Genomic DNA, 15,410 nt, shown 5'->3' with positions numbered 1-15,410 from the left:
TATGTCCTATGATCTCTGCTCTGCCACCTGCTACCACCTGCTACCACCTGTTACCTATTGACCGGTGGCCTGGTTTCCATTCAGGAACTCTTTCTAGGGCAATGATTCCCAGCTAGAATTTTGGCAGAAACTGGAAAAATAAGACTCAGAACAGCACCAAAGATTACAACAGAATTTCCACGCCATCCATAGAAACATCCACGGGTAATGTGATAGTCACGTGATTGCCTTTCACAACCATATCTCTGTTGGGTCAAGAATGTTTGTTGCCCTGATTGTATATTCCCTTATGTGCTCATGTCCATGTCTGTCTCAGACTCAACTTTCACGCTAAGCCTCGTAACTCTTCAGGGGAAGAGCTACCTCGCTTCAAATGCCCTGCTTAGTTCAATGCGAATGTGATCAAACCACCACCACAAAATATATCTTTTATTACAACAAAAATGCACTTGAGTGTTTATCTGACTCTTATCTAAGAGTTCATAACACATTGAGGTTCCGCAGCCAAAACCCTGGCGAACCACAGTTCCAGGGTCTCATTAGCCTTACATCCTAGAAGTTTCCCTCTACAACATCTTGCTTTCATTTCAGTCCGAGAAGGAAAAAAAAAATGAAAGTTAACGGGCAAGATTCATTTAATACGAAAGTATAGAGGGGCCTGTTCCCTGTCAGCTCCTGAATCAAATGTTGGGATTCAAACTGAGTAATACAAGGTCCCGGCCCATAAAGAGCTTATGATGCAACAGGGAGACCTATAAAGCAGACAGTAACAGCACAGGGTGATAAGGTAACCAAGGAGGCTCTGAGGGCACTAACGAGAGGCCACTTGCTGGAGGGATTGTCACAGAGCAAGAGCATTAGTCATCAAGGCGATGTCTGAGCCAACTAGTGAAGGAAAAGTGGGTAGGATGGAGGCAGAGGTGGGGATGGAGGGTGGGGAGGGCTTCTGGGACAGGAGGATTAGTATCGACAAGGTCACGAAAATAAGAGAAGCCCTGGGTACCCTGGGAGCATTGTCAGGGAAGCTGAATTGGGAGGAGGCATGTGGTGAGAGGGGATGCTTTGGAAGCAAGCCAGAGCTGGGGCGGTGGCTGTGGGGGGTAGTTGTGTGTGCACCTGGGTGCAGAGACTGCGTCCGTGGCTGTAGATGAAGCCTCGACTGCATCCTTCCAGCAATTTCTCATGGATACAGAGGCCTCTTTGCTTTATCTTCTTTGGGTTCAGGTCAATTCTTTAGCCTTTTGACCTGTTTCCAGCTACCACGGGACAAATTTTCTAGACACCTTTCATGCCCATTGTCTACAGGACAGGCCTCCAAGATTGACCTTCAAGGCCCTCCGCCATCTCCATCCAATGTACCTGTCTCTGCACACACTGTCTTCTCCAGCCTGCCCGTATCGTAGTTACAGGCCTCACCCTTCTTCACCTCTTCTCACTTGCTTGCAACGGCCAGCTCTCCCTCTGCAAACTTTTTCGTCCCGCGGCACCCACCTCAAGCTGCCATCTTTCGTGGAGTCTGAGGAAACGTCGACCCACTAATCTGGCATTTCACGTACGCCATCTGGCATTGTCCAGTTTCCTGTCAGCTCGCTTCTCATCTCCTGAGCCAAACTGTGAGCTCCTGGAGCCAGGGGATGTGCTCATAGAGACCTGCTGTGCGTTCCCAAAAGCAGGTTGTGTTAACTCGGAGCAGAACTTGAGTGCTGCTGTCTCGTTCTTAAAAGGGAGCTTGAAGGCTAGGGAGTGCTAAAGCCTAGCACAGAGCAGAGACACCTGTACTTCACAGAGTGCGGGAGAGCGGCCCAGGGCCCGTGTTCTCACTGCGACGTTCAGGCGCTTTCACAACGGGGCCCGCGCTGCCAAGAGTGTGACCTGGCTTATCAGCCAGTGCTGACATCCATAAAGGCCTGGATCACTAAACAGCAAGATATGGAGACTATTTATCTCTGAAAGTGGCAATGTAAATCTGTGAAGGGAATTTCCCCTTTTACTGTGTACTATTTGGCAGTGTTTGGATCTACTGCCAATACATAAGATACATTCACAAAAAAAAAAAAAACAATTGTTAATGTTTTTTTTTGGTGCAAAATGGCCAGGGAGCCTATGAAAAACACTGTCCTAGTTGGATGTTGTGTTCTTGGCCAAGAAATCAACAACAAATTAATCATGGATTTAGCCAATGCCAGTAAAGCAAAGTTGACCATAATAACCACGAAGGGAACATTTTAATTAGCATTGACTGTGTCAGCCCTGTCAGAATTTATAAGGACTTTGAGAAAGCTGTATTGGCTGGCTCAGTGCTCGATACGAACCTGCAGTTTTTCTCTCAATACATTTTTCTGCAGCAATGGAGAAGTCAAAATCACTCCATGGCGCTTCGGTCCTTCAGCAGACCCACGGCAGCACCTCTGCTGGTTGACGGCAGCTTCCACCCAGAAGAGCAGTTTGAGAATCAAGAATTGTCACTTATTCCACACATATTTATTGCATCTCCTGGTTGCGAGGCACTGCGCAGTGAGCAAAGAGCACAGGGGCCCTGCCTTCCTGGGGCTTCCAGGCTGGAGGAGGAACAATAAACAAGCAAACAGCTGAGGAAAGAGGGACTGAAACAGCATTCTCCCCTCCATCTGCGCCTGTTCCATCCTATTTTATCTGAGCCACCTGAGGAATTTATTTGGATGTCTTCAACGACCACCAGAAAAGAACAGTGTATTAATCTGCTCGGGATTCGCCTCATCCTTTCCTATAAGGGGCTCATTGGACTGGCTTGCTTGAACCTGACCACAGAAACACTTCTTACCTAATTATGAGCCGTAAAGGCAGTTCTCCCTAGTATGGTTATTGTAATCTGAGCAATGACCTTGCCCTGGGAAAGACAGCCAAGAGACGCTCCCCTCCCAGATTCTGACCTTGGCCAAATCTGTAATTCAAGGAAGAAGACTGGGGTCAGCCCACTGGACACTCAGCTTTGAAAGAGTCAAGGGCTGGTGAGCAGTAGGAACCACCAGTGCTGACCCGGAGCACGACCCTGTGGGGCCCTCCCTGCTAGAAGTCCTTTCCATGTCCCCTGTTTCTTTTCTTTCCCCATTTTTTTTAAGTTTTTTTTTTTTTTATTGAAGTGTAGTTGATTTCCAATGTCAGTTTCAGGTGTACAGAAAAGTGATTCATTTATATATATACAAACATATATGTATTTTTTCAGATTCATTTCCATTATGTTATCAGAAATTGTTATATGGATAAAGTTCCCTGTGCTATACACAATAAGCCCTTTTTGTTTATCTGTTTTATATAGAGTAACGTGTATTGTTAATCCCCAAATCCTAATTTATCCCTCCCTCGCCCATTCCCCTTTGGTAACCATACATTGTTTTCCATGTCCCTGAGTCTATTTCGGTTTGTAAATAAGATTTGTATCATTTTGGTGAGAGTCCACATATAAGTGATATCATATCTTACTCCTTGTTTGTAAGAAATAGGCTTCACTCAGCCTCCTGGACTTTCCTGAGTTCTAAAGGGCAGGTTCAAACAGTTGCTGATCAGGGACCTGAGGGAATGCAGAGACAGGGCAGGACCAGTCAGGAAACAATAGGGCAGCCCTGGGGCAGGGTCCTGGCTCCTCCTCAAGGACACACATAACAACATCTTTGAGCTCCTCTGCAGGAACTCAGGCCCCCACCCTGGGGGAGGATGACAGTGTCAGGCTGAGCACAGGGCTCCTGGGGCACCGCCCTGTGACCTCATCGCCAAACAATCAGAAGAAAGTCACACACCCTGCAGCCTCCACCCCACATTTTGCCTATAAAACCTTTCCCTGGAAAACCACGGGGGGGGGGGAGTTTGGATTTTTCGAGCAGGAGTCGCCCGTTCTCCTTGCTCAGCCCTGCAATAAACCTTTCTCTGCTCCAACGTTTCGGCTTGTTTGGCCTCTGTGCGTCAGGCACACAAAATCTTTTTTTGGTAACAGTGCCCGTTTGCCTCCTGCCAAACTTAACACGTGGCACGTTGTAAGTGCTCCCTGACCCCTTTGTTATGCATTTCTTCTGAGCCCTGGGTTCCAAAGCCTGGGCCCGTGGGCCTGCGGGCTGGCGGGCCCCACGGGTCTGTAGCACACAGGGCCTGCGTGCTCTCCTAGGGGCGGCGCCCACGGCTTTCATCCGGTTCTCAGACATCCAAGCTCTAGAGCTGATGTTCTCATCTAACCACCCACTATGAGCAGAGGCCCCAGCGCAGGGCGCAGAGCCGGGCAGGCACGCTCTGCTGTCACGGTCGGTCGCTCACCCCAGGGCTCCCTCCTGCTCTGGAAGAGCAGACAGCAGTGACCTCAGTCAGCTCTCCTGGGCGCCACGCGTCGTGCCCAGCACCTCAGCGGCAGTAGCTCATTTGTCCTCCCCGAGCCCGTGAGACAAGTGCCAGTGTCATCACCCCCGCCTTACAGATGGGGAAACTGACTCTTGGGAAAGTTCAGTAAGTCGCCTGTCACCGCAGATAATAAGCCCAGCGCTTGGATTCAGTGCCAGGTCTAAGTGGCCCCAGGCCCGTGTGCTTAACCACCACCTCTTACCTGCTCTTCGTCTGGTGAGAAACACTCACCATCTCCCTTGGGAACCGAAGAGCACTGTGATTACAAAGAGCCTCTGGCCATCCCCCTTGCTGTTAAAATCAAGTCCAAAGCCTGGTACCAGAAGGCGCCAAAGGTGTCTCCAGCAAAATCTGATCTGTAAAAAGCAGGGAATCCAGACAGGTTCCCAAGACCTCACAATGCTAGGAGCGCTGATGCCGGTGCACGCATGTTTCAAAGAGCCATTGTGCATCTTAATTGTAGGTAAATAAGAAGACATAATGTTCTCTGTTGACTCTTTACAAGTCTAACCATGTAATTATAGTCTGCTCAAGGGTGAAAAACCCAAGTTCCCCACCCTCCTGTCAAGATGGCTTTGCCAAAATTTATAATTCAACTCAATTCAACAGTAATCTAACATAGCTCCTACAGCTTACAAGGTAATGAGCCCCCAGGCAACTGGGGGAGGGTAGGTGGTCACAGAGATGAATGAGACTTCATATGTCCCTCCTGGCAAAACATAAGGATGCAAGAGGCCTTTTATGTAACCAGTACAGTCCTAAAAATTAAATGTTTTATGGAGTCAGATTGAAGAATGATGACAATGATGAAGATCACTGTCACTTTCGTTTGAAAAGGACCAACGTGGGGCTGGCATGTCCTACACAGTGTCTCAGAACTCCACAGCGGTTCTACAAGGCAGGTTTTACTGACCCATGAAATGGAGAAAGTGGCCTAGCGGCACAGCATGAAGACTAAGTGTCCAAACAAGAGCTTGAACCCAGTTCTGTTTGCCTCTAGAGCCCCGCCTACTTCCAGTCAGCTCGTCCTGCCAACAAACCTTCTGCTGTAATGTGAATACACTCTGGTTTATCTGTTTCATGTACTTAGTCTTCCAAGAAGCATATTCAAAATAGTAATTTTTAAAATACAGTGCAATTCTTCTATATACAGTAGCCAAAACATGGAAGCAACCTAAATGTCCATCCACAGATGACTGGATAAAGAAGTTGCGGTATATTTATACAATAGAATGCCACTCGGCCATAAGAAAGAATAAAATAATGCCATTTGCAGCAACACAGATGGACCTGGAGATCATCATTCTATGTGAAGTAAGCTAGAAAGAGAAAGAAAAATACCATATGACATCACTCATATGTGGAATCTAAAAAGAAAAAAAAGACACTATGAACTCATCTACAAAACAGAAACAGACTCGCAGACATAGTAAACAATCTTATGGTTACCCGGGGAAAGGGGGTGGGAAGGGATAAATTCAGGAGTTTGAGCTTTGCAAATGTATATATATAAAAATAGATTAAAACAAAACAACAAGTTTTTTCTATATAGCACAGGGAACTATATTCAATATCTTGCAGTAACCTTTAATGAGAAAGAATATGAAAATAAATATATGTATGTATATGCGTGACTGGGACATTGTACTGTTCACCAGAAACTGATACATTGTAACTGACAGTACTTCAATTAAATAAATAATTAAGTAAGTAAATACATACATACATACATACATACATACATACATACATACATACATACAATTCTAGACTTGAGCACTACACAAGCATGGATCCTCGATCTAGGAAAAGTTAAGGGCTACATGCTGAATTTGCTTTTCAATGTCATTTTTAAGAAGAAACCATTCAGTTTCCCATTCATTCGATCATGAGCAACTCACACCTTCCACTCCAAGCCCGGGGCTAGTGTTCCAGAAGCCCAGCTCCTGGGGAGCTGCCTAAAACTAGCTGAACAAGCTGGTTTCCTTTGCATGTAAGTGAGCATGAGGCATCATACCAGCCTCCTAACATCCAACGCAGGGACATGATCCAGTGTGTTCATCCTTATGCTGTAGTTAACCATTTACAGTGTTTAGTCACAGTTTAGACCGTGTCAGTAATGTACTGCACAAAAAAATCTGCCAGAAAGATTCATTTTCATTACTCCAGTATGTTATAAAAGAACCACATTGCTGACATCTAGGTTATCAATCGCTTAGATTGTGGGAAAACACCATGTCCCAAGAGTGGCTTTATTATTATGAATAACTTTGATTCCAGAAAGTTTCCCAGGCCAAGTCCAGCATCCTCTGTTTTTCAAACATCAGGCTCCAAATGTTGCCAGTAGATGTAACCTGTGTCCAGTTTCTTGCCCTATCCCAGACAGAGTTCAGAGACAAGACTCAGAGGTTAAGAAAGTAAAGTGAAGATTTATTAAGGGATGGATAGTACACTCTCAAGGGGAGAGCAGGTGGGCTCAGGTGAGCAGCTGCCCTGAATTTTTTTTGGCAAGAAAAAATGAATGGGTGGAATATTCATTGGGGAGGGAAGGGTTTGGGGTCATATTCCCTGATTTTTATCCCAATTCCACCTTCCTGAAGGGAGGAGGGATTTTTGTCCTTATTTAGTCTGGATGGGAAGTGTCATAGTGTCGGTGCATGATGGGTACTTCTAATCTGCAAGGCTAATTTTATTGAAACGAGGGTATAATGAGCAAAAGTTTACATTAGGACACTGGAGAGTCCTGCCTTTTCCCACCTTTCTTTGTTGGCCTCCAGGCCGCTTGTCACCCCAAAATTTCTGACCACTTACCAACCCAGAGGTTCCTGCTTTTCTTTCTCTGCCCAGGGACCCCTGGTGTTCACATGATGTATGGTTTCCTGCATTTGGCCTGTGCCCCTCCTCTCAGCCCAGTCCCTGCCGGTTGGTCTGCATCCCCCTTTCTCTGCTCATATCTAGCTGTCTGCCTGCTCTAACACTAAGAGCCAAATATCATACTCTCAAGTAGTACACTGATGACATAATGAGTTGAACAGATGGAACAATATACTTTCATTTAGGGAAACTTACTGTTGTTACTCTTAATTGTTAATAAGGGGCAATTAGGAGTTTTTTTTAATCTGGACTTTCTGTACTCTATAGAACTCTAAAAGGAAAATCAATCAGAAGAATTAGTTGGTCCAGCCCAGGTGTACTACAGCCCCAAACTTCATGCTTATTAAGTTCATAAAATTGCTAAGATTGTTAGTATTTCAAAAAACGTTTGTCCAATAACCAGAAAAGTAACGCTGTTCTCAAATCTTAGGTAACGTCAAAATCAAGGGGTCTGGGAGGAGGTTAGGAGTCTTACTGTTTGCTCAGGTAATTCTGACACAGGTGACCTTTGAGACTGCACGTTGAAGGGATGTGGTTGACCATCTGAGTCCAGGGCGATCCCCGACCCTGGCAGGAAGCCCATCAGCGATGCCCTGGGGCTGACCCGCAGTCCGGTTTAAGGAACAATAATGCTGATAGTTCCCGGTCCTTGTTCTCCGCTATTCTTTTTAGAGTGGAGGGTTAAGGTCTAAGGATAAAAGCCATTTTAATTTCTGGGAAGGTGGCTAATTTGTTTGGTTAGTGTCAACGGAAATAAAATCACACGACGTAAGAGTTGTGGGTTAAGTTTTATTTGGGGCAAAATGAGGAACATGGCCCGGGAGACAGCATCCAAGAGAGCTCTGAGGAACTGTTCCGAAGGGGCGGGGCGATCTCAGTATTATACATGATTTCAGTGAAGGAGGTCCACGCAGCCAAACACACACTTAGGCAGAGGCTTGCTGATGGTCACGAGGAGCAGATGTCACCACTAATGATTTTAGTGCTTTTCTAGATAGGAAGAGTCGCAAGAATTTGGTCTCATGAAATCTTCTGAAAATATCTAACTATCTGAAGGGCAGTTCTGCTAGTTTTCCCAGAGCACATTTCCTGATCTCCACCCTGACCTCCTTTCAGGGGTGTGTTGGAGGTCAGCGGCTGCAGCAGCTCATGACTTAATTTAAGCAGAGTTAGATGGCAAGTGCCAGCATGATCCAATCCTTGTAGAGGCAGGTGATAAATGTCAGTTTATAGTAGGCACTTACAAGTACTTACTTAATTGGGAATTAAAGGAACTCTCACCCTGAAAATAACTAAGCTGGGGCTCTTTTGGTGCATATGCAGTTAAATTTTTTTAAAAAGCCAAAGCCGGCCTGATAAAAACATCTTTTCAGAACTCTGACCTTACAGAAATGAAAGTCCTTCTAGAGGGACCTTTTCTATTCCTGTGCCTTTGAAATGTAAACGTCCTATCTTTCTCTGGGTGTTGTGTGTGTGTGTGTGTGTGTGTGTGTGTGTGTGTGTGTGTGTTTAAAAAAAAAAAATTTGGTGTCTGCCATACAAAAGGTAGAAATATGGTGCATGTTTGGCAGCCAAGCAAGTGGATTGGGATTCTGAGCAATCCTTTTTCTGATTTTACCAATTCTTTCAGGCTTTTTGCCATCATAACCTTCATGGCATCAGCCTTTACTACAAAGTTCTTTTTGGGGGGAGTAAACTTTTGAACCCTATTTAGCTGGCACCCCTCACTCTCTTGCTGAAGTCTCTTTGTCCTATTGATTTTAAATCACTACTATTAAATACATATATCTCATTGATGGCCAGATGATTGATCCTTTAAATTGGAAAAACTTCTAAATTGGTAAAATTTTAGACAGCTCTCATTATAAACAGCTATTTTATTGGTACCCAGAGAAATCAATCAGATTTAAAGGTGGAAAAAATATATATCTAATGGTTAACCTAAGAACTACTTTCATTTAAAATAACAAGAAAAGCCGGTTTGGAAGACTTATTTGTGTACCCCCTTCCCTCAATGGGAAGATGCTAATAAAAACATTGGGATAATTAATGTTAATTAGGATGAGTAACTGGGAACAAAAAATAGAAACTGTAGAAAAAGTCTAAAGTTTTTTTTTCTTAACAAGATAAAAAAAATAAGGGACTTATCCCAAATGGATAAACATTTTTCAGATGGTCATTTAAAATGGAATAAATAAAATGGGCATTTATAGATTAAAATACAAGGTTTTGATACTACACTACGTAAAGTTAAAAAGGCCAAAGGGACCCCCTACTGGTCCCCAACACTGAAGTTCAAACAAGTCCGCTCTGTTTACCCAGTTTAAATTACATATATTTAAAAGGCTAGGGAAAAAAATTTACACTGAGATACTTGACCAAAAATTGGGGCAACAGTTAGACCAATTAATCAAGTTTAAAGATTAACAAGGGCCTCAGTCCCTTGGCTCAAACTCCTCTCTGGGGATCCCAGAAACTTTTATATAGAATTAAATAAAATGGACAGGGGAAAGAAAGAAAAATTTCTAGAATTCTTTCTAAAAATGACTTGCTGATTGAGTCTAATGAAAATTAAAATTAAAGGTATAAGAGTTGATAAAACTGAGATAAAAGTATATAGAAACTAATATACTTAAATTGGCTTTATAGAAATTTCTTTTGGTTAATTATATTGTGGGATAGCTATGTTTCAATGTGGAATGCTTCCTCTGCTTGGTATTGTAAGACTGGGCTACGCTGGTTATGTTAATGAAACAGATAGATGCACAGACATCTTGGAACACCAAGCAGTGGGGGCCGCTAGAATTCACCAGGCCTTGTAGGAAACCGAGGTCCAGCCTCACATCCCTTCCTGGCTGAGGACTAACTTCCCTCCCATCCAAGATAATAAGCTGTTGTGGGTCAAGCGAGCACTGAAGCCACACGCCAAGATGTGGGAAGGACCCTGGAGGCCGACTCAGGGTCTCGGCACATCTTGAAGCTATCAGCACAGACCTGCTCTCAAACCTTGAGACTGGGAGACAGAGGGGGACAAATTTAGGATTTGGGGCAAGCCTGACTGCTGTGGTCTCAGAGAATCAAGTCCCAGGGAGGACCCGGAGCCCACACCCCTGGGTGGAGGGGAAGACTGGATTTGACCCCACTTGTCATAGGCACATCCGTCCCAGGGCCTGAAGAAGCGGGAGTTGTGCAGGCTCGGAGCTGCCCTGACTCAGTCCGGTGCGTCTCTGTGCTGAGCACACGCCATCCTGGGCAGGGGCAGGGATGGGGCTGGGGGCAGCAAGGCATCCAGAGCCCCGAGATGCCAAGACCCAAGAGGTGGGCCCTCTCCTCACCAGGAACAGTTTTCCATTGACCCCCTCTGCTCTGGGCCCGAGTGGGCTGATTACGCCAACAAAGCCTGATGGATCCCCAGTGCCCTGTGAAAGCCAGGCAGAGTCAGGAGCCCCAAACTAGTGATCAGACCCAAACTGACAAAAGAAAGCCAGCTCCCATCACCAGGGCTGAGGAGAGCAGGGCTGCCATCCGGGAAGGCTCTAGGTTCTCCTCCCTCCCTTCCTCCCTGGAGCCAAGCAAACCTCCGAGTTCCTTTCACCTTTGTTCCCCAAGTCAAAACGAGTAGCTGCTCCCAAAAACAAGGCCCAGCCCAGAAAGCAAAGACCTAGCCCAGGCCTCATGCTAATTGCAAGTGTCTTCATGTTTGTCCGCCTCGAAAAAGAAGGAAAGAGGAGAGGGGGCTGGGAGGGTGGGGTGGGTGGAGCTTAGCATCTGCTCTGCCGGGGGTGGAGCAGACACCAGCTGATGGGGAGATTACTGAGCTGGACTTCGGTGGACCTCCAGCTCATGAGCCCATTTAGCTGATGAGGAAGTTGAGTCACAGAAAGACTCGTGGTCTACCCGCCCCTCACAGCTGGTTGGTGGTGGAGCTGCAAGAACACTGATCTCTTCACTTCTCATGCAAAGAACTTTCTACCACACTGCATAGCTGATCTTAAGCAGTGTTTAGGATCCAGCTTTAGTGTTTTTTCAAACTGGTTTGCGTTTTCATGTGTTGCTTTGATCTTCACAATTTTATATCCATTTGGGAAGTTATATCAACATGTGAAAAAATATTTTCTTTCTCCCCAATTTTCAGCTTTGCCCCAGTTAAGACGTTGGCACATTCCTCTGGTTTATACTGATTTCTTTCACTGGCGACTTCGGAACGATCCTACATCTCCTGGAATCACTGTGGCATCGACCAACACAATACTTCAAATAATGCTTTTCTCTTACCCTGTGGCTGTGGCCAGTGGAGTTACCCTGGAAAATGGGAGAGGGTGGGCCTCCTGCCCATAACAACCCCTCTGCTTGGAGGGGTCCGTGGTTCTGAGAGAGCCGACTATGAAAACCCTCAGAGAGAAGCAATCTAGAAAGAACGCTGGCCTGTCCCCTGTGGACAAGCTCAGGGCCTTTCCAACTGTGGGACAGGTTGCTGAGGACAGAGTGTGATTCATCGAGGGGTCCTTCTGTGCTTCAGATGTGGACAAGAAATGAGCGTGTCATCTTCTCATGCACGTCTCCTAGACCTGCCACCTTGGGGCCGAGGCGAGGCCTGAATGGGAGTAGCAGTGACCGACCTCAGAGGAGCCTTGGACCGTCCTCGTGTCATGCCCAGAGGAACGGTGCCTGCTACAGCCTTGCCTACCCTCTGCCTGCGCTCAGTGATGGGGAAGGTGTCGGTCGCCTGGCTGCACGGACAAGGAAGGCAGCAGAAGTGAGGCCAGGAATGGGCTGGCTCTGCCTGTGAAGGTAGAAGCTGCAAACCTAGGCAAGAAGCGAGGGGCATGGAACAGGTCTCTAGCCTTTAGGCCTGGGCAGCCTCCTTCCTGAGTAATGTTCTTTCCCCACAAATAGTCCCAGCTTCGGCTCCAGGTGTTGCAGGAAAATGTGGCATGAGAGGATGGTCATGTCCCAGGTCTCAGGCGAGTCCATGGGACAGGCCACCAAGTGAGGGTCATTGGCTTCACACGGGAAAGAATTCAAGAGCGAGCCACAGTAAAGTGAAAGCAAATTTACTTTAGGGAGATACACACCCCAGAGTCAGAGTGTAGTCCATCTCACTCAGAAGGGAGCCCAGGGGTGTTAGTTTTTAGGGGCTGGGTAATTTTATATGCTAACGAGTGGGAGGATTATTCCAACTATTTGGGGGAAGGGGTGGGCATTTCCAGGAACTGGGCCACCTCCCACTTTTTGGCCTTTCATGGTCAGCCTGAGAACTGTCATGTGCCTGTGGGAGTGTCATTTAGCAGCTAATGTATTACAATGAGTGTATAATGAGGCTCAAGGTCTGCTGGAAGTTGAATCTTCCACCATCTTGGGCCTAGTTGGTTCCAACCAGTTTATGATATATCCTCAATGACTGTCATTCTTTTAAAGGTTATGCCCTGCCCCCTTCCCTCCCATCTCACAGGGACTCTGTGGTAGATTGATTGCAGTCACAGTCCTGAGTATACCTACCTCTCTGAGTTCATGCCCTTTGCAGGATGACTTTGTACCTCCTGTCATCAAGAGATGAAGTCCATTTACCCACCCTTGCATCTGGACTGGCCTTGTGTCTTGCTTCAGCCAACAAAATGTGGCAAGTGACGGTGTGCCAGTTCTGAGTCTTGGCTTCAATAGTCCTTGCAAACTTTCACTTACTCTCTTGGCTCCTGTAATGGCCTGTGAACAAGCCTAGGGCAGCCTCCTGACGCTGCTGGAGAAGGAAATATGTGGCCCATCACTCTCACTGACCCAGCTGATAGCTGTCAACCCCCAGAAGGAGAGACCTGTGGTTGACTGCCCATGCATGAGAAACCCAGCTGAGACCAACCTAAATTGCTGACCCATAGGACGATAACCTAAGGTAGTGATTGTTGGCGTAAGGCACTAAACCTGAGGGTGACTTGCTTCACAGAAATAAGTAACCAATACAAGCCCCATGGGAGCAGGTGAAAAGGAGGAGCCTGCATCTTGGGAAAGCCTGGGCTGTTGGGGGAACAGGGGAGGCAGCTGAGATCCACGAGTTGCCTGAAACCAGGAAGGCCAGGCAGCCAGGTCTCACCTTGAGGGCCCCCTGGAGACCAGGTCCTCATAAGGCGACAAGGAGTGAAGCCACCTGGGGCAGAGCAGCAGGAGTAATAAGGACCAGGGCACTTGGTTACCATGGGGAATAAATAAACCTTTAATGATGATGGGAAACCACTTTGCGTGTGTACTCTTCCCAGGCACTCTCTTCTTCAAGGCAGTTGGCCTTCGGCACATCACAGGGGTGGGCTCCCCGCGATAGAAAATCCTGATTCATGAGCATCAGGTCTCCAGGGAACTCGGCTAGGCGCAAAAGATTTCTGTTCGTTAAGCCAGCAATGGATCGCTCTTTCTTTGTGGGGGGGAGGAAGGGCTTTAGATCATTTGGATGGTATGTTACACTTTTTTTTCGTTCTTCTGACTTGAAAATCACATTCATTTTTATTTCCTGTCTTGCGGTTTTGCCCTCCTCTTCGTCTCTCTTTTCTTGATGGGCATCACCATAGTCATCAGCGTCCTCATCATCCTCATCTTCCCCAGCCCTGTCCCTTGCCGTGGGGCCCAGGCCCCCTCCAGACAGAGGCGAAGAGCCCCTAAAGCTTTTGACATAGGGTAAAAACTGCTTACTTCTCAGGGCTCGAGCCAGCTGCATTCGTTCTATGTGCTTGCTGATGTTCAGCCTCTCTCGCCGTGGGATTTTGAGCTCCTCCACAGGCACTATCACCTTTGCCGTCCAAATTTTTTCTAGGGGCCCGCAGGTGGCACAAGGAGAGGAACGTTGATTTTTATATTCCATCGCCCGTTTGTAGTCTGAAGACAGCAAGTGCAGTTCCTTGAGCATTTTCTGTTCTGCCTCTTGCTTGTAAGTCAGAAACCTTCTGGCTGCTACAGTGTGAACACCGCCCAGACGCTGACCAAGGGGAGAGGATGGTTAAAATCTCCAAGGGACAGGAGCAGGGGACACACACAGGAAGAATCATCTAGTGGCCCCTTCACCCTCCATTGCTGAATGTGCCCATGTAGGGAGAAAGAGGGCAGATCTTTGCGGTCAGACGATCCTGAGCTCAAATCCTGACTCTCCTTCTTACCTACTATGAATTCAAAAGAGTTTTACTGACCTTAAAAGGGCCACCTTGAAGCCACCATAAAACAATAGATGTGGAAGCAGCTAGGATAAGGAAAGGGCTCAGGAAAAGGCAGCTTCTGTCCTTTCAGTCACTCGTAGTTATGGTCCTACTTGGGACTTTGAGATAAGGCAGGATTTTACTATGCAAGTGCAGAAGCCACTGGCTGACTCAGCCAACTCCAGTCGACTGTTCAGGGGACTTACATCTCTACTGTTAGTGGTTTGGGACCCTCTGGTTCCCCTAGCCTAACTGCCTGGCTTCCGTGGGGCCTCCCGGTGTATAAATTTCAGGGCACTTACTATGATCTCTTTTTCCAAAGGGGAGTATTTCCCGAGGGCAATGCGTGGGTCTGATTTGTAGAATTTGGTCCATATCCTGGAAGACAGAGAGGCATATTAGAACTCAGAAAGGGTCTTCTTGGTTTTCCCTTTTTGAGTGGGAAATCTCACAAAGGGTGATTCCACGTTCATCAGGATGGGGCCATTGTGACCAGGGTTTCTATGGCCACAGGGTGGGCTCCTCCAGTTGGCTTCGTTCTGAGATGGATGGAAAGGAATGGACCAGAAGCACACGTCACACTCACCCCAGTGGTGAAGCAGGACATGGATCCCCTTGGCAGCACAGGGAGCCTTTATCCTGAAGGGAATGGCTTATACTGAATACTTTGACTGGTGTTCCGTCCTTATTTGACTTCCCCTCTGTGGTCATCCTTCCTTGGGCTCTTGAATCTCCAGCCCTCTGTTTTCCAGTCTTCTGACAGCCATTCTCCCATTCTCTGATCATACTCTGGCAATAGGCTAGGATGGGAAGTGTCAATGCCTGGAGGCTTTTTTTGTAACACAGTTTAATGGGAACTCAAGGGACAGTCACAAACTCTTCTTGCATCATAACTGGCTTACTTGGGAGTGATTGTGAGGTCTCAGTTAAGGCATTAAATGATCCCCTGAGGTGAAACAGACACACAGGACTATGCTTCTGGTGTGTTGGAGTCCAGAGGAA

General features: G+C 46.8%; 1 protein-coding gene across 1 annotated transcript; it reads right to left on the bottom strand.

The window, feature by feature from the left end:
* Nucleotides 1–13,441: 13,441 nt before the first annotated feature.
* C11H10orf120 (chromosome 11 C10orf120 homolog) lies at nucleotides 13,442–15,194 on the bottom strand. The gene is made up of 3 exons (XM_010963901.2): nucleotides 14,995–15,194; nucleotides 14,711–14,786; nucleotides 13,442–14,194 (listed from the first exon to the last, which is right to left on the bottom strand). The coding sequence occupies exons 1-3, from the start codon at nucleotides 15,192–15,194 to the stop codon at nucleotides 13,442–13,444; spliced, it is 1,029 nt and encodes a 342-aa protein (XP_010962203.1).
* Nucleotides 15,195–15,410: the final 216 nt, after the last annotated feature.

Source organism: Camelus bactrianus, chromosome 11, assembly GCF_048773025.1.
Source record: "Camelus bactrianus isolate YW-2024 breed Bactrian camel chromosome 11, ASM4877302v1, whole genome shotgun sequence".
NCBI lineage: Eukaryota > Metazoa > Chordata > Mammalia > Artiodactyla > Camelidae > Camelus > Camelus bactrianus.
Note: the sequence above shows the minus strand (reverse complement) of the source record. Positions and strands in the feature narration are given on the sequence as shown.

What these genes read in the sequence shown, in the direction of transcription:
- C11H10orf120 (XM_010963901.2), bottom strand. Translation starts at nt 15,194, where the DNA reads ATGATCAGAGAATGGGAGAATGGCTGTCAGAAGACTGGAAAACAGAGG. An exon ending in TGTCCTGCTTCACCACTGGG is followed by an intron (nt 14,787 to 14,994) that starts GTGAGTGTGACG and finishes TCTGTCTTCCAG; the next exon opens with GATATGGACCAAATTCTACA. An exon ending in CTTTGGAAAAAGAGATCATA is followed by an intron (nt 14,195 to 14,710) that starts GTAAGTGCCCTG and finishes CCCCTTGGTCAG; the next exon opens with CGTCTGGGCGGTGTTCACAC.